Here is a 25,005-nt window from a genome sequence, read left to right on the forward strand (position 1 = left end):
TCACCCAGCACTCAAGGCTGTTCTTAAGAGAGTAGCATATCCTGTATCATATCATGTCTTTACTCTACAACGCTTATTAGAGAGAACTGGAACCTCCTAACTCCTGTTGTCCTTGTCTGGCTACATGCTTGTCCTTGGTGTATAACTTTGTTGGAGACCAGAGACCATTATCGTTGTAATTTGACTCTGCGTTGCTAGGGCAGATAGATTGCTCCCATTGTGGAATTAATGCGCATTCATTGTGTTGACCTTTTGCTGTGGCTGGATTAAGCTGAAGCATTGAGATGCTGTTGGAAGTAATGATTTTCTACCCTCTCTCTCTCTCCTCCTGTATTGTGGGAAGGCCGAGTCTTTGTCGTTGCTGCATCTGCAACTCCTAGCGCCGTAAGCTGTAATTAGTGAGGGGGTTTGCCTATTGATTTCTCTCAGGACGATGGAAATGCCAGAAACAACATGGCAGGCGACGTGAGTCTCGGACCCGCGCTGATTGGCACTGTTAATCGGGTGAGTGAATTGACGCGTTCGCCTGGTAGACGTCGACTCCAGCCTTTATCTAGTTTTGACCCTCACCTCAAAGCGTTTCAAGTTCTTAATTACCGTTCTCGTAGACAAGTGTTTACCCACAACCAAAGAGGGACTGTCTGTGATCCACTATTTGGAAAACACTATTCTAGCTATTTACTCCTTGTTCACTCTCCACCCCTGTGCTCATTTAAAACTGCCAATGCTGACATGCGTTATGTGAATTGGTCTATGCAAGCCTCTGAAGTGGTAGGTGAATGTTTTCCATTCCCAACCCTCAAGCGGAAGCAGCTGCAAAAGGCGTACACAGACAACTAATTGCAAATGCTGCTCGTCATCACATTTACCATAATGCTGGTTCCTTTCCTCAAGTTAATCTGCATTCGATTCTCATCAACTCATCTGCAGATGCTCCTCAATCACCTTGCATCTCCTTAAGCGGTTTAGTCTACTTTGTGTATTCCTTAATTGATCACCCGTGAGCTGTGGAGCCCAAGCCTGTCGGCTCTATTTAAAACCGTGAGCTGTGGAGCCCAAGCCTGTCGGCTCTATTTAAAACCGTGAGCTGTGGAGCCCAAGCCTGTCGGCTCTATTTAAAACCGTGAGCTGTGGAGAGCTGTGGAGCCCAAGCCTGTGAGCTGTGGAGCCCAAGCCTGTCGGCTCTATTTAAAACCGTGAGCTGTGGAGCCCAAGCCTGTCGGCTCTATTTAAAACCGTGAGCTGTGGAGCCCAAGCCTGTCGGCTCTATTTAAAACCGTGAGCTGTGGAGCCCAAGCCTGTCGGCTCTATTTAAAACCGTGAGCTGTGGAGCCCAAGCCTGTCGGCTCTATTTAAAACCGTGAGCTGTGGAGCCCAAGCCTGTCGGCTCTATTTAAAACCGTGAGCTGTGGAGCCCAAGCCTGTCGGCTCTATTTAAAACCGTGAGCTGTGGAGCCCAAGCCTGTAGGCTCTATTTAGAACCGTGAGCTGTGGAGCCCAAGCCTGTAGGCTCTATTTAGAACCGTGAGCTGTGGATCCCAGACCTGTCGGCTCTATTTTGAACCGGGAGCTGTGGAGCCCAAGCCTGTAGGCTCTGTCTAGAACCGGGAGCTGTGGAGCCCAAGCCTGTAGGCTCTGTCTAGAACCGGGAGCTGTAGAACCTATTTAAAACCGTGAGCTGTGGAGCCCAAGCCTGTAGGCTCTATTTAAGAACCGTGAGCTGTGGAGCCCAAGCTGAACCGTGAGCTGTGGGAGCTGTCGGCTCTATTTAAAACCAAGCCTGTCGGCTCTGTCTAGAACCGTGAGCTGTGGAGCTGTGGAGCTGTGGAGCCCAAGCCTGTAGGCTCTGTCTAGAACCGGGAGCTGTGGAGCCCAAGCCTGTAGGCTCTGTCTAGAACCGGGAGCTGTGGAGCCCAAGCCTGTAGGCTCTGTCTAGAACCGGGAGCTGTGGAGCCCAAGCCTGTAGGCTCTGTCTAGAACCGGGAGCTGTGGAGCCCAAGCCTGTAGGCTCTGTCTAGAACCGGGAGCTGTGGAGCCCAAGCCTGTAGGCTCTGTCTAGAACCGGGAGCCTGTAGGCTCTGTCTAGAACCGGGAGCTGTGGAGCCCAAGCCTGTAGGCTCTGTCTAGAACCGGGAGCTGTGGAGCCCAAGCCTGTAGGCTCTGTCTAGAACCGGGAGCTGTGGAGCCCAAGCCTGTAGGCTCTGTCTAGAACCGGGAGCTGTGGAGCCCAAGCCTGTCGGTCTAGAACCGGGAGCTGTGGAGCCCAAGCCTGTCGGTGTAGAGCAGTAGGCTAGTGTTGGAGTGACTATCTGTGCTGTTTTTCCCCACATCCCAACACCTCTCTTGTTTGTATCAATGAAGCTCCCAGATAACACGTTGCATGTGTTTTTGTTGAAGATGTTGAGGGCCACACACATGGTGACAGTAGTAGTGGTACAGCAGAAGTACACGGAGTATACAACATATTAAGAACACCTTCATGATATTGAGCCCCCCCTTCCCTCAGAACATCTTCAATTTGTCAGGACATGGACTCTACAAGGTGTTGAAAGCGTTCCACAGGGATGCTGGACCATATTGACGCCAATGCTCTCTTGGCTTGTGTGGTATCCAGATAGTCATTCCAACCTTGTGTCATACGGGGATATTCAGTAATATCGGCACTGATCCCAAGGGCCATGGATTTCAAACCCCACTTATACTCTGCAATCTGAGGATTAGCAATGCTAACAAGTACATGTAAAATCCCATAGAGAATGCTAATGATCCTGTTGTGAATATTTTTGTACAGTTTCTTACTGAACTATACAAGGAACTCAAAATGCTACACAGTTTGCTGCACAAAACAAATATTAGCCTGCGAGGCTCTTGATCCAGGAGTCACTCTAGAGTAGAGAGAGAAAAGGGGGAAAGGTATTTATGGGGTCATAAACCTCACCTGCAGACCAACGTCATGCCATACCTTTGGCAGAGATGAGTCTTTCTGGCTAAGTCTCTTAAGAACTTTCCACACCTGGATTGTGCAAGATTTGCCCATTTATTAAAATATATATATATAATCTTCAAGCTCTGTCAAATTTGGTTGTTGATCATTGCTAGTCAACCATTTTTCAGGTCTTGCGATGGATTTTCCAAGTAAATTTAAGTCTCAGCAATAACTCTGGAACATTCACTGTCTTCTTGGTGAGCAACTCCAGTGTAAATTTGGCTTTGTTTGAGGTTATTGTCCTGCTGAAATGTTAATTAATTTCCCAGTGTCTGGTGGAAAGCAGACTGAACAAGGTTTTCCTCTAGGATTTTGCCTGTGCTTAGCTCCCATTCATTAGATTTTTTACAATTTTATCCTGAAAATCTCCCTTGTCCTTAACAATTACAGCATACCCATAACATGATGAAAATGCGCAGTGGCACTCAGTAATGTGTTGTATTTTCCACAAACATAACACTTTGTATTTCGGACAAAGTTAATGGCTTTGCCACATTTTTTGGGGCAGTATTACTTTAGTGCCTTGTTGCAAACAGGATGCATATTTTGGAGTATTTGTATTCTGTACCAACTTCCTCCTTTTTGTTGATCCATCCTCCGTATTCTCCTATCACAGCCATTAAACTCCTTCCACTGCGGAAAATGAAGTAGGAAGGCTGCCTGTATCTACAGTGCCTTCGGAACGTTTTCAGACCCATCCACAATACTTATGTAAATCTGATATTTCAATTTTTTAAAGTTTGTAATACATTTGCAAAAATGTATAAAACCCTGTTTTTGCTTTGTCATTATGGGGTGTAGATTGAGGGGAGGAGGCAATGACGATTTAATACATTTTAGAATAAGGCAGTAACGTAACAATGAGGAAAAAGTTCTGGGGTCTGAATAGTTTCCGAAGGCACAGTATGTGTCTTATATACTTAATGTTGTCAAAGGATACTATTAATAAGTCTGTTTCCCCCTGTGCAGGTGTGCTGTGACCATGCGTTGCCTGGCGGCCCGGGTCAACTACAAGACCCTGATCGTCATCTGCGCCCTCTTCACCCTCCTCACCATGCTTCTGTGGAACCGTTGCTCCAGTGACACCACCCTGCGCTTCCTCCCGCGGGCCCCGCCGCCACCCCCCAGCGCCAAGGGGGGCGACGCCAGCATTAGCAGCCAGCAGCAGCCCCCGGAGCCACCGCCCATAGTAGGCGGAGCTGCCGGCATCAAGTACGAAGAGATGGACTGCCTGATTAACGACGACGTCACGATAAAGGGTCGGCGGGACGGTGCTGAAGTGTACTTTCCTTTCAGCTGGCTGGAGAAGTACTTTGAGGTGTACGGCAAGGTGGTGCAGTACGACGGTTACGAGCGCTTTGAGTTCCAGCACAGCTACTCCAAGGTGTACGCGCAGCGCGAGCCCTACCACCCGGACGGCGTCTTCATGTCCTTCGAGGCATACAACGTGGAGGTGCGCGACCGCGTCAAGTGCATCAGTGGAGTGGAAGGTGAGTCAAATCCCTTGAGGCTTCAACATTGCTCCGTGACACTGTCCACGAGAAAAGGCATTTTATTGCAGCCAACCACATTACTACCGTTATTTTGATTCACCTGACGCACAGGAAATCAGAGCTAGTCTATCAATCCTTTAATCTTCTTAATTACTACTTATTGATCAATACCATCACGAATGTATGGCCTTATAAAATCTTATTTGTTTTTCCCCAAATGTAGTTTTCTTTGTTTGGTTTTTCAACGTTTCTGTAATTCCCAAACTTAAAAAAAAAATAGAAGAATAACCAAATTGGATATTTTTTTTATTTTGGGTTGTAGTATGAACCAACAAGAGACTGTTTGGTTAGCGATGTTTGTGTAGTGCTCTTGTAGTTGGAGAGTTTGCAAAGCAAATGGCCACTGGATTGATGCAAATGGTCATGATCTCATTCTGCCAGGTAGCCATAGGCTACTTTGGTAGACATTTTAAAGGGGAATGTTTTTGGGAAAGCCTTTCCATCTAACAGAAGATGGTTATAATTAGCATCATCGCTAGCGGCTACACAATGTGCAGACATACGCTCGCACCGCAGACACGGGCATTCCTCGCCGAGCGGACACGGGCATTCCTCGCCACGCAGACACGGGCATTCCTCACCACTTCATAAAGTTGCAGGAAAATACGAATCACTGATGCATTCTGTTCTAGTCTTGTCTTGGGAAAATTAATGTGTTTTCTACTAAGTTCAATACATTTTTGAATATTGTTGAATTCCGTTTTAATATCTGGATTCCGTGATTCCGTCCTCATTTTCCGCAATGTGGATTTTATCGGGCCCTGTGAATGGTCCCACCCATTGTGGTGGGACCAATGTGAATGGTCCCACCACAAGACCAGGATGGGAAAAATTCTGTGAATAGTCAAATGTAAAACAGCAAAGTAGCCCAACATTCATTACCTTTGTCCTCAACTACATAAACCGTCCCTGCAACTCCATAAACAGGGACCAGGAAAGGAACCACTAAGCTCTATCACACACTAGTTTATATATGGCACGTCAGGGCCAGCACTTAGTGGTTGTGTGCAAAGCAGTCTGAACGGACCCCGTCTTAAAGGACAGTGTCCATACGAGTTTAAGAGCCATTTAGCTGCACAGTCCGTAGGAGAATTTTCCAGGAAACCAGGCTTGAGTAATCCACCTCTGGCCCCTTGTGAATAATGCACCATCAATTGAGTTGCATTAAGCAAATGAAACTGGGATTTGATCGGGCAGATCACAAAACCTGATTGTGGCAACTTAATGGAGCACCATTTTGTGCTTGTACCGATACTCCGGGGTCTCCTGTTTCACAACGTGGAGATGGACTATTGGTAGACAATGGAGTGTGAGGGTCTCCATGTGCGGGTACCCGTGGTTTTAATCTCTGATCAGATATCTGTGTGGTGAGGATGTCGCTTATTTTCTGTGTGAGTGTTTGACACCTACAGCACCCGATGTCACAAGAAGGCCAACAAGATCATCGACATCAACCACCCGAGCCACGGCCTATTCACCCTACTATCATCCAGAAAGTGATGTCAGTACAGGTGCCTCAAAGCTTGGACCGAGAGACTTGAGAAACAGCTTCTATCTCAAGGCCATCAGTCTGTTAAATAGCCATCACGAGCCGGCCTCCATCCAGTACCCTGCCCTGAACTTACTCACCACCCGATTACTCAACCCTACACCTTAGAGACTGCTGCCCTATGTACATAGACATGGAATCACTGGTCACTTTAATAATGATTCGATACTGTTTTACCCATTTCATAAGTTTATACTGTATTCTAGTCAATACCATCTATTCTGCTGTTGCTGTATATATAACATCCTGGAGTCGCCTCTTCACTGTTGACGTCGAGACTGCTGTTTTGTTGAGGACTTGTGAGGCGTCGGTTTCTCAAACTAGACACTAATGTACTCTTGCTCAGTTGTACACCGGGGCCTCCCACTCCTCTTTCTATTCTGGTTAGGGCCAGTTTGTGCTGTTCTGTGAAGGGAGTAGTACACAGCGTTGTATGGGATCTTCAGTTTCTTGGCAATTTCTCGCACGGAATAGCCTTCATTTCTCAGAACAAGAATAGACTGACGAGTTTCAGAAGAATGATCTTTTTCTGGCCATTTTGAGCCTGTAATCGAACTCACAAATGCTGATGCTCCAGATTCTCAGCTAGTCTGAAGAAGGCCAGTTTTATTGCTTCTTTAATCAACAAAACAGTTTTCAGTGGTGCTAACATAATTGCAAAAGGGTTTTCTAATGATCAATTAGCCTTTTTTTAAATGATCAAGTTGGATTAGCTAACACAACATGCCACAATGTCTACACTGTATTTCTGATCAATTCAATGGTATTTTATTTTCTTTCAAAAACAAGGACATTTCTAAGTTCAAAATCAACATTAGGTATCTGGTGTGGCCACCAGCTGCATTAAGTACTGCAGTGCATCTCCTCCTCATGGACTGAACCAGATTTGCCAGTTCTTGTTGTGAGATGTTACCCCACTCTTGCACCAAGGCACTTGCAAGTTCCCGGACATTTCTGGGGGGAATGGCCCTAGACCTCACCCGCAGATCCAACAGGTCCCAGACGTGCTCAATGGGATTGAGATCCGGGCTCTAAACTGGCCATGGCTGGACACTGACATTCCTGTCTTGCAGGAAATCACACACATAACGAGCAGTATTGTCGTGCTTGAGGTTAATGTCAGGATGAGCCTGCAGGAAGGGTACCACATGAGGAAGAAGGAGGTCTTCCTTGTAACGCACAGCGTTGATTTCCTGCAATGACCGCAAACTCAGTCCGATGATGCTGTGACACACCGCCCCAGACCATGACGGACCCTCCACCTCCAAATCGATCCCGCTCCAGAGTACAGGCCTCGGTGTAACGCTCATTCCTTTGTTGATAAACGCGAATCCGACCATCGCTCCTGGTGAGACAAAACAGCGACTTGTCAGTGAAGAGCACTTTTTGCCAGTCCTGTCTGGTCCAGCGACGGTGGGTTTGTACCCATAGGCGACGTTGTTGCCGGTGATGTCTGGTGAGGACCTTCCTTACAACAGGCCTACAGGCCCTCAGTCCAGCCTCTCTCAGCCTATTGCGGACAGTCTGAGCACTGATGGAGGGATTGTGCGTTCCCGGTGTAACTCGGGCAGTTGTTGCCATCATGTACCTGTCCCATGTTACATGTGGTCTGCCACTGCGAGGACGATCAGCTGTCAGTCCTGTCTCTCTGTTGCGCTGTCTTAGTCGTCTCACAGTACGGACATTGCAATTTATTTCCCTGGCCACGTCTGCAGTCCTCATGCCTCCTTGCAGCATGCCTAAGGCATGTTTACGCAGATGAGCAGGGACCCTGGGCATCTTTCTTTGTGTTTTTCAGAGTCAATAGAAAGGCCTCTTTAGTGTCCTAAGTTTTCATAACTGTGACCTTAATTGCCTACCATCAGTAAGCTGTTAGTGTCTTAACGACCATTCTACAGGTGCATGTTCGTTAATTATTTATGGTTGATTGAACAAGCATGGATAAGTGTTTATACCCTTTACAATTGTTAGATTTGTTCCTTTCCAATCATCATTGGCTCATTGGTGAAATTAGCATTTTGTCTATCTTTAATTAAATAATTCAAAAACCTTTTATTAATGCAATTACAGACAGAAGTTGACAAACAGCACCATAGCACGAATGTTGCTACACAAGGTCTCAAGTTGTTTTATTAAACTGAAGCCCCGCCTTAGTGATGTCACTGACTACGTCATTACCTTTTTACTCCTGAGACCAAAACCCTGCTTCCATAGCTATACAAACATAGTTTCAGTGTTTATCTAAAAGCCCCCCTTCCCCAAAGCTGATTTATTGTGGAATGTCTGAGTAGTCTCTTATCTTCCACACTCCCCTGCAGAGTTCTGTCTCAGTCACACATTAGAAGAGAGAGAAAGAGCAAACAACTGTGGAACAATTCTAAATCTATAATGAATATATATTTTGTTAATCTGTAGTCTAGGACCCTATAAAGGTAAGAAGGGAGGGGTCTTATAACATAATAATAATAACATTTGATTTTGATTTGTGTGTTCTATTTGTCTATCTTGTGGGTTGTAAAGTATGCTTCGTGTTGGTGTGTGGGTAGGTGTGAATATGTCGGCTATAACACACGACTTAAAAAGAGCACTGTCTCTCAGAAGCTCACACACATTGTCTGCCTTTGTCCTCGAGTGCTCCACTTACTGAGCCGGAGTGTAACCAAGCGTCTTTCTACCTCTGTGTTGGTCCATGTCCTTACTGCTCTGCCAGTCCACTTTCATTTATCTTCTCTGTTTAAACAAGAAATTCTCCCCAAGGATGGCCTTGGGTTTTTGTTCTGCCGTGACTACAGCACAATGGCGTGAGCAGTCCCCCCCCATCTAGCAGTACGTCTCCTCTGCATCTCTCGTTCTTGTGCTGTCTCTTGTTCTCACTCTCTCCTTACTGGAAGTCACAGCGATACTGCTAAGTGTGGAAGGAGAGAACATCTCTCATGCTCCTTCCATTTCTGGCTCTCTCGCTCTCTCTCGCTCTCTCTCGCTCTCTCTCGCTCTCTCTCTCTCTCTCTCTCTCTCTCTCTCGCTCTCTCTCGCTCTCTCTCGCTCTCTCTCGCTCTCTCTCGCTCTCTCTCGCTCTCTCTCGCTCTCTCTCGCTCTCTCTCGCTCGCTCGCTCGCTCTCTCGCTTATGATGAAGAGCCATTGAGATGAATCAGGTATAAACACAGTTTTTTGCCCTTCCACATTGTTTTAACTCAGGCAAGGCTTGATAACTGGCTTTTCTTAGGGAAATCAGGAGAATCCAGTGAAGTGTGTGTGTGTGTGATGGCTAAATATTTTTGGGGATTTGTTCTGTGCTGATGTGATTTCAGGCTTGATTAACAAGACAGATCCCATTTACCATGTAAGACGTGCATCACCTGCCCCTCCACCTAAATGCAATATTTATTTTTTTACTGCAAACATAATCATACTTGATTTTGTTTGTAAAGCCAATTAAGAAGGCATTGGAACTCTAGCTTGGAGGCCTTGTTAGCGTTGCAATCAACAACGAATGATGCTAGCTTTAAGAGAATGAGAACTGGGCCAGCTAGTCTTCTATAATGAGAACTGGGCCTGCTAGTCTTCTATAATGAGAACTGGGCCAGCTATCCTGCTATAATGAGAGTCCGGCCTTAACTAAAGTCATTACTGATAGGCACCTCTTGTTGAAATGAAAGCCCCCAGAAATCAATAGCCCATTTCAGAAAGCTCTGGCTCCAAACCACATTATCATCATGCTGGACCCTTCCCAATGCTAGTTGGTAAAGTGGCCTTGTATACTTGAGGGGAGTTGTCTAATAGATATTCATTATCTTTTGACAGCCCCTCGTCAACATGTAGGGTCTTACTGGCATCCTAATGCAGAAGGGAGGTTGTCGTAGTGCTGGTGGAAATGCAGCCGAGATGTAGCCTTTCTGTACTTTCTTACTTATTTAATTGAACCTCTTATTTAACCAGGCATGTCAGTTAAGAACAAATTATTTTTTACAATGACGACCTACCCATCAAACCCGTATGACGCTGGGCCAATTGTGCGTTGCCCTATGGGAGTCCCAATCACGGCCGGATGTGATGGAGCCTGGAACACAGCAACAAGGCCTGCTTTAAAGGTGATGCACACATCACTGTGACTAAACAAGCAATGTGTAGGGAATCATTATACCATCTAATCCACTTTGAAATATATTTTCAATAACCAAAAGTAGAGTTTTCAGCTGTTTGAAGCTGGTGTACAAAACCCAATGTAAAAGATGGAGAAACTTGAACTTACCGCTTGTTAAACTTTCAATGAGAATGACAGATCTATAACTCAATTTGGTCGACCAAAAAGTTAACACTACAGTAACAAGACTGATTGTGTTAGAGCCAGACAGAGCAGGGGTGGGGGAGGGGACTGTTGGAGCCAGACAGAGCAGGGGGTATACATGTGTCTGAAGTGATAAACATTTGTGGTGTGCTCTCACTTACCTGCTGAAGATTGTGTAATTATTCAAATGACCAACATTAAAATGTGAAACCTTGTAGCTTCTTTTGAATGAGAAAAATAAGCCGCTGACCGGAAACAATCGTCTCAGGAACAGTCATATGAATTTACTGTAGCAGTTTGTATATGGAAAAAGTCAATCCCCTGCAGATTTATTCGTTGCTGCGTCACTCTAGATTTGTTGCATGGCTGAACTGCACCCTGTTGTTGGGTCCAGCTGGGTAGTAAATGCTGTTACCTTCACCCAACAGTGTTCTGCACCACAGGTATGGAGGGCTGCATTTCACTGGGGCGGAAAATGGGTCAGTCAGGAGCTGAGCAGAATCCATTTGTGGTACTGTATGAAGCTGGAGGGAGCTTACTTATTCTCTCTCACCCATTTCCTGTAGGCGAGGAGAGTCTCTCACTCTCTCACACCTCAACTGCAACTTTGCATCTTATAAAGGGGTGAATATATCACTCCATTAATTAGGTCGTCACAGCCAGAGGGACCCGAGGGTTCAGCCGTAAGGTTTTGGGAGCGTTTCTACCCGATGTGCCCTGGTATCCATGGAAAAGTTATTTAGCGAAGGCCCCTTGGAGCATAATGCATTAAACATGGCTCTCCTTTCATCTCTGTCCCTACTTTAACCCTGCCTAATCACTCTGGGACCAACTCAAAGCTTTCCCCATCCACTGAGAGACTCCTCCACAACAGACTTGGTCAGAGTGGAGATGTCAAGTGGACTCATTTGTTTACATTTCGTGTTCAAAAGGCAACTCTTTGACGTATAAATGCAATTCACAGAACAATAAGTGGTTTATTTTGATGTGATGATGTCATGTCCTCTTTATGCGTTGTGTTTCTATATTAGAAGGGAGGCGTAGGCATACAGTCTTTTACTTATTAGAATGTACATCAGCAGTGTTTTCTGTCAGTACATGGAGAAAGTAGCCATCCAGGGAGTTCCGGTCTGGGGGCAGGGTGGCATACCCCCCAGGTATTTTTGTTTTGCAGGACAAGCTCTATTTTGGTGGCCTCTGGTACATTCTGTCTATATTCCATCTGAAATACACAGCTAAATTATTGAACACGTTAATGACTTTACCTCCCAGGTTGGTAAAATTAGTTGTTGTATTAAGCAGAGACTCATGACTTTACAATTAACATTTCTTAAAATGGATGAATTCAGCGTGCTAGTTGTTTTGGATTTTGCCATAGGGTGGATTTTGCCATAGGGTGGATTTTGCCATAGGGTGGATTTTGCCATTTTGCCATAGGGCGGATTTTGCCATAGGGCGGATTTTGCCATAGGGCGGATTTTGCCATAGGGCGGATTTTGCCATTTTGCCATAGGGCGGATTTTGCCATAGGGCGGATTTTGCCATAGGGTGGATTTTGCCTTCGGGTGGATGCAAATGTTTGCTGTTTTTATATGATAACTGATGATCAATGGGCCACACCCCGGGCAGTAATACGACCATGCTTACTACAAGTTTAGATAGTTAGTCTAGCGGCCAGCATTTCCATATTGCTCCTATTGTTCAATGTTTCTTGTGTGAAATTGGTCCGTGGGCCTAGAAAAGGGGGGTGGCCCGCGGGAATGATTTTAACATTAAATAGGTCTTGAGGTTAGTCATATTTAGTTTTACTGCAACATCACAATGATGTTTGTTCTTCAAATAATGTATTTGATTGGCTCTGCTGCTTTGGACACTTTTAGGGTAAGGAAAACAATGTAATTTTGGGTGAACTATCCCTTTAACAGGTATGTCAAACTCGTTCCATGGAGAGCTGGTTGTCTGCCGGTTTTTGCTCCTCCCTTGAGCTTGATTGATGAATTAAGGTCACTAATTTAGTAAGGAACTCCTCACAGCTGGTTGTCTAGGGCTTAATTGAAAGCAAAAAGCTACAACCTGCAGACACAAGGCCCTCCATGGAATGGGTTTGACACCCCTGCTTTAACAGTTTGGCCTGTCAATCAATCACTGTGGGTGGGATTGTCAAGGGAGCGGGCAGGATGTTTGAGTCAGTTCGTAGGGTTTCATTCCTGTCAATCAATCTCGGTGGGTAGGACTTTGAGGGAAGGCGGTAGATTAGTAATCTTGTCAGAAACGAGTGTAGTCTACTCTTTTAATTTAGTTTTATTGTGGAAAAAACGAGAGAGAGAAATTATGTCATGTGAACATGGATTCCCTGTTGAGAAACAATATAGAATTGCAGGGAAATGGGTTTAAAATAACATTTAAAAACATGTTAGGGGGAGGACACCCAGACTCCCCGCCAGTTTGTGCACCCCCAAGTCAGGTGCATATGAAAAGACCTACAAGTGTGATTTGAAGAATGAAGCAGGTGTTTAACGTGTGCTTTGATACACAGAAAGCCGCAGTTGACGACTCGTTTGTGGACACTAATCAAATCAGTAGGCCTATATCAATATTTTGAATAACACCATACCAAGTACCACGACATTAGCTTTTATAACCTTCAATCTGTTTTATTAGATCATTTTTATCATATTTTCTCTACTACCTATTGTTCCTGCAGTGAGGATTCAACATCTTCACTGAATGTTTTATCATTTATCTGCAGTAGTAGCCTACCAGTATGCAAATTAGAGAGCTGGTTTACTTGTCCCGATTCGATACCATGGAATTATAAATATCAAAGTATGTTTTCTAAATGGCAAAGGGATCTAGAAGATTGACTTTATTCAATCAGTTGGACACCTGTTCAATACTTGCTGTTTGGTCGTCAATCAAAGCACAGTAAATAGTCTATGGTCCGGGACTCTATGGCTGGCTATAGTAGGCCTATGAAACACGCTAAAGAAAATAAATAAATATGCCACAAAACAATTAAGTGGATTTTAACTCATCGTTACCACTTACATTAATGTACATTGGAAGTGTAAATTCACTCACAGTTGACGTTGAAGAGTACCTCGCTCCTCCATGAAAATAAATGTGACTGTAGCCAACCAGAGCACACAAAGATCACACGGTTACCGAGTGGTGGGACAGACAGCAGACTGACAATCCAGCAGTGTCCCTGTCATCTCTGGCTTTGTGACTGACAGGCGCCTGTCCTATAAATAGATCACTAGAAGATTCATGTCGTTCATTCGAGTGGGAGAAGGCTCTACTGACTTTTCTGACTAGCGAATTTAAACTTTTTAACTGAAAAGAAGCCTAGTTAATTAATGAAGTGGAAAAAGTAGCCGGCTGACAAAGCAGTTTATCGGCTATTTCTCCGATGGTCGGAGCTTATGGAAAACTCTTATCAGGTGACGGAGTTGCTGCTGAAGTTGAATCTTTAGGAATGAAGTTCTAGCAGGGTGCATGTCATTACTGGAGAGAGAAGCTTCTCTCCTCAACCCATAGAGCTTTTCTTTATCACTTTCTAGTCTCTTGTGTTCTCACGGTCTTTCTCTTCCCCAGTGTCACTCACTCCACTCACTCCACTCACTCCACTCACTCCACTCACTCACTCTCACTCACTCTCTCACTCTCTCACTCACTCACTCACTCACTCACTCACTCTCTCAGTCTCTCAGTCTCTCAGTCTCTCAGTCTCTCAGTCTCTCAGTCTCTCAGTCTCTCAGTCTCTCAGTCTCTCAGTCTCTCAGTCTCTCAGTCTCTAATGATGTATATGAATCTCTTCATCCAGAGGAGAGGAGTGAGTGTGTGTGGAGGGGGGCTCAGGACTCTCTGAATAGAATCTAGGCCAGACACTGTCACCAAACCTAAGACTTAATGTAACTCCTGCAGCGTGTAGCAATCCCCTTCCATGGTGCTTACAGCTGCTGCTGCCACGCGGCCCAAGTGTAAATTAAGTTTTAAGTGAGAATGGCTGGCATCATCTTTAAAGTCAACATAGCTCAGGAAGATCTAAGCAATAGTCAAACCATTATAAGCCATTTTCACACCAAAAAGTATCTATTTTCTTTGGAGAGTCTTCATGCGCCAGGTATCCTTTCAACATCAGACATGTCTCTTTCTTTACCCAGCAGCTCCTGAGAAATAATGGATGTGCACGCTGAGTGTTTGTGTGAGATAGATGGAGGGCGACCTGGCAACTGACTAGGTTTTGTATGGAGAACTGAAGGCAGACTAATGAATACTGAACACTATGCTCCCAAATTCAGAGAACGTCACAACCTCAACTATTCCATTATTAATAATCCTGAACTCTGCCGTCCTTTTGTCTGGTCTTGCCGGTTTATACTTGATACTTAACGGTCTTTCTCTCCTCATCTCTTGTCTTTAATCTGCTCTGAACTGAGGACAGCAGAAGGCAATATGGTGGATCCCTTCTTTTTTACATTGGGTGCAGATGAAGGAAAGGAGATAAGGGGAAGCTTCTTTAAACTATTGACACCCATTGGTCCAGTGTTGTCTTGTTGCACAAGAAAAAGCGATGCAAACTGATTCACACCCCCCAATTGCTTAATGCAGAATAATCACCCCCACCCCCCCACCACCACCACCACAAACACTATGGGCTAGCCTAACGCTAGCTGCAAATGTGATTGTCATGCTGTCTCTGTCATGAGCTCTTTAGGTAACTATCTATTCATCGGGGTGCCACCTGCCAGGCAGCCCAGGCTATTTCTAGTGGGACGAGGAGGCTAGCCTCCGGGTACCTGACATTGGAAATAGATTAGCTTGAATTTCCCTCTGATCACTTAATGTGGCCATTTTTCCTTTCTCTCTGTGTGCTTGCCGATTTCTCAGTCTTTGTTTCTAAAATAGGCCGCGTCTTGCTTCACTTTGTCTCCCCCCTTCTCTGCATTGCTCTCCCTTCTCTTTATAGGACTCTCTCCTTTTCTATCTTTGTCCTCCCAGCTATGTAGCTCAGCTCTGTCTGCTGCCGCGCCCCGTCTGCCCCCGCGCCCCGTCTGCCCCCGCGCCCCGTCTGCCCCCGCGCCCCGTCTGCCCCGCGCCCCGTCTGCCCCGCGCCCCGTCTGCCCCCGCGCCCCGTCTGCCCCCGCGCCCCGTCTGCCCCCGCGCCCCGTCTGCCGCCGCTCTTCTCACTGTTTCTAATTTAAAGATGAAGTTTGAAATATATAAATAATATATAAGTAATATTACACTTTATTTGTCACTTATAGACCTTACCGTGAATTGCTTACTTACAAGCTCTTAACCAACATTGCAGTTCAAGAACAGGTAAGAAAATATTTACCAAATAAACTAAAGTATCAATAACGAGGCTATATACAGGGGATACATTATCCGTGTCGTCATTCAGCCACAACTCGGTGTAACATAAGATATTACAGTTCTTAACTTCATTGGGATAAGGGGAAGTATTTTCACGTCCGGATGAAAAGCGGTCCCAAAGTAAACTGCCTATTTCTCAGGCCCAGAAGCTAGGATATGCATATAATTGGTAGATTTAGATAGAAAACACTCTAAAGTTTCTAAAACGTTAAAATTATGTCTGTGAGTATAACAGAACTTATAGGTGAAACCCCAAGGACAAACCATCCAAGAAAAAAAAAATGAGGTCACTGTTTCTATGGGAAACTATATTTATGAGGAACCTGGTTGCAGTTCCTATGGCTTCCACTAGATGTCAACATTCTTTAGAAATTGGTTGATGTTTTTCTTTTGAGAAATGAAGTAGGGCTGTTCTTTGAGCGTCAAGCCAAGTGGACTCTTCTGTTTAGTGCGAGTGACCAGGAGCTCGTTCAACGTTGTTTTTATCTGCTATTGAACACAGAATATTCCGTCTATATTTTATCTATTTTTTACGTTTTAAGATATCTAAGGTTGGATTAGGAACGTTGTTTCAAATGTTTGGACCAAGTTTACTTATGAGATACTTTGTCATGTTGGGCGAGTTGGAACCGGTGTATTTCTGAATCAAACGAGCCAAATAAATGGACATATAAAGAAGGAGGGGATATAAATAAGGAATTTATCAAACAAAAGGACCATTTGTGATGTTTCTGGGACCTTTTGGAGTGCCGACAGAAGAAGATATTAAAAGGTAAGACATTTTTTTATATCGCAATTTCTGACTTTCGTGTCGCACCTGCCTGGTTGAAATGTTTATCATGTGTTCGTATGCGGGGTGCTGTCCCCGCTTTCGCCGTAAAGCCTTTTTGAAATCTGACACGGTGGCTGGAATAACAACAAGTTACGCTTTATTTTGATGTATTACACTTGTGGTTTTATGAAAGTTAAATACTTACGGTAATTTCATTTGAATTTGTCGCTCTGCAATTTCACCGGATGTTGTCGCTAGCGTCCCACTGATCCGAAGGAAGTTCATGTCCCGTTGGTAGGATAATCGTATGTTAGAATTGATGTCAGTGGGAGTTTACTCTCTCGCCTACGGATTCTCAGAAGGCAGTCTGATCTGCGTCCTTTCCCTCAGTCTTTTCTTCACCCAAATGATGGTGATCTGGGCCTGTTCCCAGGAGAGCAGTATATCTTTCTCGTCGGACTCTTTAAAAGAAAAATATTCTTCCAGTTCGTGGTGTGTAATCACAGTTCCGATGTCCAGAAGTTATTTTTGGTCATAAGAGACGGTAGCAGCAACATTATGTACAAAATTTGTTACAAACAACGCAAAAAAACTTTAAAAATAGCACAACAGTAACTAATTGCAACTGATATCGAAATGATATCACACAGTGTATCAAGAATGAAGTGTCTCTGAAAACAAGACAGTAATTATTCAGTGGCGTCCTGGGTACTCATGCTCAGGCATGAACTTTAAACACAGATGATGTCACTGCTTTGTGATGCTAGTGCCTCAACTGACCATGTTTTCATGTGTAATCACTGTTTCATTATGTAACCTCTCTCCCTCAGGCGTGCCCCTCTCCACCCAGTGGGGTCCCCAGGGTTACTTCTATGCCATCCAGATCGCCCAGTACGGCCTGAGCCACTACAGCAAGAACCTGACGGAGCGGCCACCCCATGTGGAGCTGTACGACGCGGCCGAGGAGAAGGACAACCGCGCGGGCTCACCCAGCGGGCCCTGGACGGTCCCCAAGGGCTGCAGCCTCACACGGCTCCACGACAAGGGCCGTGCCACCGCTGTGCGCCTGTTCAGTGCCCCAGGTAGGATGGCAGCAGCACATGTATATCTGTCATACAGGGAGGTAGATGGAAATAGAATAATATTCTTGTGTGTTTCTATCTTTGTGGTGGACAGAATGCAGTGGTTGAAAATTAGGCTGGAATGTTCTGTCCTCACCTCAATCTCTGTAGAGCTTTCTTAGACCTTGATCATTATAACATCATCAACCTCTCCTTGATCGCTCTTTTGTCTTTCTCTTTCTCGCTCTCACCTTTGTCTGGCCATTTTTCTTCTCTGCTCCATCTTTTTTGAAGGCTATTCCTCTCTCTACTCATCTTTCTTAGTCCCCATAGAATTGCGCAGGTTAATGTTTTTTTCCTCATGAATCTTGCTATTGAGGCAGCTCTGCACAGCCACAAAGTCATTATTTGAACCTTAACCCACTTCTAACCCAATTCTGACTTTTCAGCTGGCAAGGGAAGTTGCTCAGTTCTGCCTCCAGGACAAGACTCGTGACGTTAACCTACTAGAATGAACTCTCACAATCCCTCTCTCTCGCTCTCTCTCTTCCTCCCCTCTTGGGTATCTGACAAGCGGATCAATTAGTTTCATTTGATTGGAAGCTTGTGGCCTACATATCCCATACAGAGCAGATTGTGGTCACTACTGTATGTCTCAGTCGTCAATGGCAGAGAGGCGCCTGGATTCTGGGCGCTGATGCCCGTTCTTTTGTTGATCATCCTGTAATGCAGTTTCCCCCGCAGCAGATCGAACCCCATTAACATTAGCAGGGCCATTCTATAAGGAGACAGTGGGGTAATTGTTGTCACTAGCTAAGCTCCATATGGCTAGAGCTGTGGTCTGTGAGTGTGTTTTGATAGGCCTAAATAAGTGTGTGTGTGTGTGTGTGTGTTTTTGAGAGACTAAACAAGTCTGTGTGAGAGCACAATTGAGAACCTGGGTTTGTATTTGTGTGTGTTGTCACGAACCAACTCAGTGCGTCACAAAAAAGGAGACAACGTTGAGATAAGGAATAACAAAATATTTTTATTTAACTAAAGTAAACTAAATATAATTAACAATGGTGTGTGTAGTCAGTAATCAGTAGTGTGTGTGGTTGCGTGCATGAATGTGATAATGAGGGGTGTTGAAAGGTGCCAACGCAAACAAACAAAAACAGCCACACTACTGATGACAAAATCTGTGTCTGCATGGAGAGAGTCTCCCCAATGAATGGGGAAGAGGTGCATTTATCCTGGGACACACCCGAGCCCAGGTGTGTCCTATTTCACTGACGACCCTCCCGGCTCCGCCCACCGGCATCCTATTAAGGAATACAAGAGCAAAGTGAACAAAATCGTCAGACCGAGTGGGAGGGTCGTCAGTGTGTCACACCACCTGCATTTTAATTTGGATACCAGGTTTAGTATCACAATGCTCGATATCAAAACGATACCACAGCAAAAACAGAAGGCTTATTAGCCAAAGTTACAGAATGGCACTTGATCCAGACAGATGAACCCAGGTACTGCTCTGTTCAATTGCCGGGCATCTTTTGAGTTAAATACATTTGAAATGTTTTACGTCAGACTTCTTCAGATACAGCCAAGTATGAACCAATTAAACGATCTGACTACATAACAACATGGTAATACCTTTTTTGAATGGTAAATCTCTATTGAAAAACGGTGTAAATCAAGATGTAGCCTAGGCCTATGCACAATACAGGTGAATGCATATTCAATAGGAGTGTGTGCATGCGTTGAGTTATTCAGCTTTGTTTTGGCTGATTTCATGGGGTACAGATGACAATCTGTTTCCCTTCCATGTGACACTTATGTTACTGTACTGATCAACAACATTTGCATATAAGTAGCTTATTTTATAACATTGCCACTGTCTCTTTAACTAGTAATGAAGTCGTTCACGAACCGAGAGGGGTCCGGCCTGTCGGAGCCCTCAATTCTCTGAGGCAATAAATCTTTAATACAGAGAGAGACATGAGGGAAACCGATAAAGTGAATTAATTATGTTTTTGGTGGAAAGTTGGCCTACAAAGCTGGGAGCTACCGGTATCTTCTTGCATTGTAAAGTATTTTAGCCTGTATGGACATTGTTTTGCGAACAGTAATTAACAGTTTCAACTTTTCTACCTGCCGTGTTACATTATTCAAGTGTTAACTTCTGTGCCGCATGAGTGAGGAGCTAAAATAATGCAGCCCAGACTCCCAGTGCAGGCTAACAGTGAGTATGTGCAGCTAACATGATGCAGCCCAGACTCCCAGTGCAGGCTAACAGTGAGTATGTGCAGCTAACATGATGCACCCCAGACTCCCAGTGCAGGCTAACAGTGAGTATGTGCAGCTAACATGATGCAGCCCAGACTCCCAGGCTAACAGTGAGTATGTGGAGCTAACATGATGCACCCCAGACTCTCAGTGCAGGCTAACAGTGAGTATGTGCAGCTAACATGATGCACCCCAGACTCCCAGGCTAACAGTGAGTATATGCAGCTAACATATGATGCAGCCCAGACTCCCAGGCTAACAGTGAGTATGTGGAGCTAACATGATGCACCCCAGACTCTCAGTGCAGGCTAACAGTGAGTATGTGGAGCTAACATGATGCAGCCCAGACTCCCAGGCTAACAGTGAGTATGTGCAGCTAACATGATGCACCCCAGACTCTCAGTGCAGGCTAACAGTGAGTATGTGGAGCTAACATGATGCAGCCCAGACTCCCAGTGCAGGCTAACAGTGAGTATGTGGAGCTAACATGATGCAGCCCAGACTCTCAGTGCAGGCTAACAGTGAGTATGTGGAGCTAACATGATGCAGCCCAGACTCTCAGTGCAGGCTAACAGTGAGTATGTGGAGCTAACATGATGCAGCCCAGACTCTCAGTGCAGGCTAACAGTGAGTATGTGGAGCTAACATGATGCACCCCAGACTCCCAGGCTAACAGTGAGTATGTGGAGCTAACATGATGCACCCCAGACTCCCAGGCTAACAGTGAGTATGTGGAGCTAACATGATGCACCCCAGACTCCCAGGCTAACAGTGAGTATGTGGAGCTAACATGATGCACCCCAGACTCCCAGGCTAACAGTGAGTATGTGGAGCTAACATGATGCACCCCAGACTCCCAGGCTAACAGTGAGTATGTGGAGCTAACATGATGCACCCCAGACTCCCAGGCTAACAGTGAGTATGTGGAGCTAACATGATGCACCCCAGACTCCCAGGCTAACAGTGAGTATGTGGAGCTAACATGCTCTTCAAATGAAATGATTAACACACCCATAGTATAAAACAGCCTTTATTCTTGATGTCTTTGGTTGTTTAGTACATGGCCTTGCATGTGAATCCTTAAAGAGATGGTGGGCCTAAAGCTTAGTGTGAACGATGCTGAATGGGTGCAGACAAAGAAGAGCTCTCCAGGAGGTGTACCAAAACATTCAAGACATTTTGTCAAAAGTGAGCTTACACGTTTATCAATTTTCAAAACATAATTACTTTCCCATTGTTCTGTAGTGTATGATAATACCATTTTGTAGCTCTGAGTCTGAGTTGACCAAAATTACAACTTTTATTCATTTGTAAATATTTCTAAAAGCATAATTCCACTGACATTATGGGGTGCTGTGTGTAGATCCGTGACACACATTCTCAATTGAATCCATTTTAAAATCAGTCTAACTCAACATAATGTGGAAAAAGTCCAGGTGTGTGAATGAAGGCAATGTATGTATTAGTGCACCTGTGCTGCAGACAACCTATAGCATAGTGTCTCTCTCACCCCCGGTGATGAGCATCAGACAACCTATAGCATAGTGTCTCTCTCATCCCCGGTGATCAGCATCAGACAACCTATAGCATAGTGTCTCTCTCATCCCCGGTGATCAGCATCAGACAACCTATAGCATAGTGTCTCTCTCATCCCCGGTGATCAGCATCAGACAACCTATAGCATAGTGTCTCTCTCACCCCCGGTGATGAGCATCAGACAACCTATAGCATAGTGTCTCTCTCATCCCCGGTGATCAGCATCAGACAACCTACAGCATAGTGTCTCTCTCACCCCCGGTGATGAGCATCAGACAACCTATAGCATAGTGTCTCTCTCATCCCCGGTGATGATCAGCATCAGACAACCTACAGCATAGTGTCTCTCTCACCCCCGGTGATGATCAGCATCAGACAACCTACAGCATAGTATCTCTCTCATCCCCGGTGATGAGCATCAGACAACCTATAGCATAGTGTCTCTCTCATCCCCGGTGATCAGCATCAGACAACCTACAGCATAGTGTCTCTCTCATCCCCCCGGTGATGATCAGCATCAGACAACCTACAGCATAGTGTCTCTCTCATCCCCGGTGATGAGCATCAGACAACCTATAGCATAGTGTCTCTCTCACCCCCGGTGATCAGCATCAGACAACCTACAGCATAGTGTCTCTCTCATCCCCGGTGATGAGCAGCATCAGACAACCTACAGCATAGTGTCTCTCTCATCCCCGGTGATGATCAGCATCAGACAACCTACAGCATAGTGTCTCTCTCATCCCCGGTGATGAGCATCAGCATCAGACAACCTACAGCATAGTGTCTCTCTCATCCCCGGTGATGAGCAGCATCAGACAACCTACAGCATAGTGTCTCTCTCATCCCCGGTGATCTCTAGCATAGTGTCTCTCTGAGTCCCCGGTGATGAGCATCAGACAACCTATAGCATAGTGTCTCTCTCATCCCCGGTGATGAGCATCAGACAACCTATAGCATAGTGTCTCTCTCATCAGACAACCTACAGCATAGTGATGAGCATCAGACAACCTATAGCATAGTGTCTCTCTCACCCCGGTGATGAGCATCAGACAACCTACAGCATAGTGTCTCTCTCACCCCCGGTGATGAGCATCAGACAACCTACAGCATAGTGTCTCTCTCACCCCCGGTGATCAGCATCAGACAACCTATAGCATAGTGTCTCTCTCATCCCCGGTGATGAGCATCAGACAACCTATAGCATAGTGTCTCTCTCATCCCCGGTGATGAGCATCAGACAACCTATAGCATAGTGTCTCTCTCATCCCCGGTGATGAGCAGCATCAGACAACCTATAGCATAGTGTCTCTCTCATCCCCGGTGATGAGCAGCATCAGACAACCTATAGCATAGTGTCTCTCTCATCCCCGGTGATGAGCAGCATCAGACAACCTATAGCATAGTGTCTCTCTCATCCCCGGTGATGAGCATCAGACAACCTATAGCATAGTGTCTCTCTCATCCCCGGTGATGAGCATCAGACAACCTATAGCATAGTGTCTCTCTCATCCCCGGTGATGAGCAGCATCAGACAACCTATAGCATAGTGTCTCTCTCATCCCCGGTGATCAGCATCAGACAACCTACAGCATAGTGTCTCTCTCATCCCCGGTGATCAGCATCAGACAACCTACAGCATAGTGTCTCTCTCATCCCCGGTGATGAGCATCAGACAACCTATAGCATAGTGTCTCTCTCATCCCCGGTGATCAGCATCAGACAACCTATAGCATAGTGTCTCTCTCATCCCCGGTGATGAGCAGCATCAGACAACCTATAGCATAGTGTCTCTCTCATCCCCGGTGATGAGCATCATCAGACAACCTATAGCATAGTGTCTCTCTCATCCCCGGTGATCAGCATCAGACAACCTATAGCATAGTGTCTCTCTCATCCCCGGTGATCAGCATCAGACAACCTATAGCATAGTGTCTCTCTCATCCCCGGTGATGAGCAGCATCAGACAACCTATAGCATAGTGTCTCTCTCATCCCCGGTGATGAGCATCAGACAACCTATAGCATAGTGTCTCTCTCATCCCCGGTGATCAGCATCAGACAACCTATAGCATAGTGTCTCTCTCATCCCCGGTGATGAGCATCAGACAACCTACAGCATAGTGTCTCTCTCATCCCCGGTGATCAGCATCAGACAACCTATAGCATAGTGTCTCTCTCATCCCCGGTGATGAGCATCAGACAACCTATAGCATAGTGTCTCTCTCATCCCCGGTGATCAGCATCAGACAACCTATAGCATAGTGTCTCTCTCATCCCCGGTGATGAGCATCAGACAACCTATAGCATAGTGTCTCTCTCATCCCCGGTGATGAGCATCAGCATCAGACAACCTATAGCATAGTGTCTCTCTCATCCCCGGTGATGAGCATCATCAGACAACCTATAGCATAGTGTCTCTCTCATCCCCGGTGATGAGCATCATCAGACAACCTATAGCATAGTGTCTCTCTCATCCCCGGTGATCAGCATCAGACAACCTATAGCATAGTGTCTCTCTCATCCGGTGATGAGCATCAGTGATGATCCCCGGTGCATCAGACAACCTATAGCATAGTGTCTCTCTCATCCCCGGTGATGAGCATCAGACAACCTATAGCATAGTGTCTCTCTCATCCCCGGTGATGAGCATCAGACAACCTATAGCATAGTGTCTCTCTCATCCCCGGTGATGAGCATCAGAGCATAGTGTCTCTCTCATCCCCGGTGATGAGCATCAGACAACCTATAGCATAGTGTCTCTCTCATCCCCGGTGATGAGCATCAGCCTTAGAGCATAGATGGATCTTATGGTGATCAGCATCAACAGACCTATAGTCTCTCTCCCCATAGTGTCTCTCTCATCTTGGGTGCCATCAGACAACCTATAGCATAGTGTCTCTCTCACCCCGGTGATGAGCATCAGACAACCTATAGCATAGTGATGAGCATCAGACAACCTATAAGTGTCTCTCTGTTTCCCTCCCCTGATGAGCACAGACAACCTGCCTAGACATAGTGTCTCTCTCATGCCTGCCTGACTGCATCAGACAACCTACTAGCATAGTGTGCCTGCCTGACTCTCATCCCCGGTGATCTGTGCCTGCCTGACTGTCTCTCGGTCTGTGCCTGCCTGACTGTCTCTCGGTCTGTGCCTGCCTGACTGTCTCTCGGTCTGTGCCTGCCTGTGACTGTCTCTCGGTCTGTGCCTGCCTGACTGTAGAAACCTCGGTCTGTGCCTGCCTGACTGTCTCTCGGTCTGTGCCTGCCTGACTGTCTCTCGGTCTGTGCCTGCCTGACTGTCTCTCGGTCTGTGCCTGCCTGACTGTCTCTCGGTCTGTGCCTGCCTGACTGTCTCTCGGTCTGTGCCTGCCTGACTGTCTCTCGGTCTGTGCCTGCCTGACTGTCTCTCGGTCTGTGCCTGCCTGACTGTCTCTCGGTCTGTGCCTGCCTGACTGCCTCTCTCGGTCTGTGCCTGCCTGACTGTCTCTCGGTCTGTGCCTGCCTGACTGTCTCTCGGTCTGTGCCTGCCTGACTGTCTCTCGGTCTGTGCCTGCCTGACTGTCTCTCGGTCTGTGCCTGCCTGACTGTCTCTCGGTCTGTGCCTGCCTGA

General features: G+C 45.9%; 1 protein-coding gene across 1 annotated transcript in view; it reads left to right on the plus strand.

The window, feature by feature from the left end:
• LOC118372181 (D-glucuronyl C5-epimerase B-like) overlaps window positions 1-25,005 on the plus strand; it is a 79,418-nt gene that overhangs the window by 49,794 nt on the left and 4,619 nt on the right. Inside the window, exons 3-4 of the mRNA XM_052500845.1 lie at window positions 3,956-4,476; window positions 17,359-17,610. Of these exons, the coding sequence (XP_052356805.1) occupies window positions 3,969-4,476; window positions 17,359-17,610 (760 nt within the window). The 5' untranslated portion in view covers window positions 3,956-3,968. The remainder of the gene's footprint in view (window positions 1-3,955; window positions 4,477-17,358; window positions 17,611-25,005) is intronic.

Source organism: Oncorhynchus keta, unplaced genomic scaffold, assembly GCF_023373465.1.
Source record: "Oncorhynchus keta strain PuntledgeMale-10-30-2019 unplaced genomic scaffold, Oket_V2 Un_contig_1202_pilon_pilon, whole genome shotgun sequence".
NCBI lineage: Eukaryota > Metazoa > Chordata > Actinopteri > Salmoniformes > Salmonidae > Oncorhynchus > Oncorhynchus keta.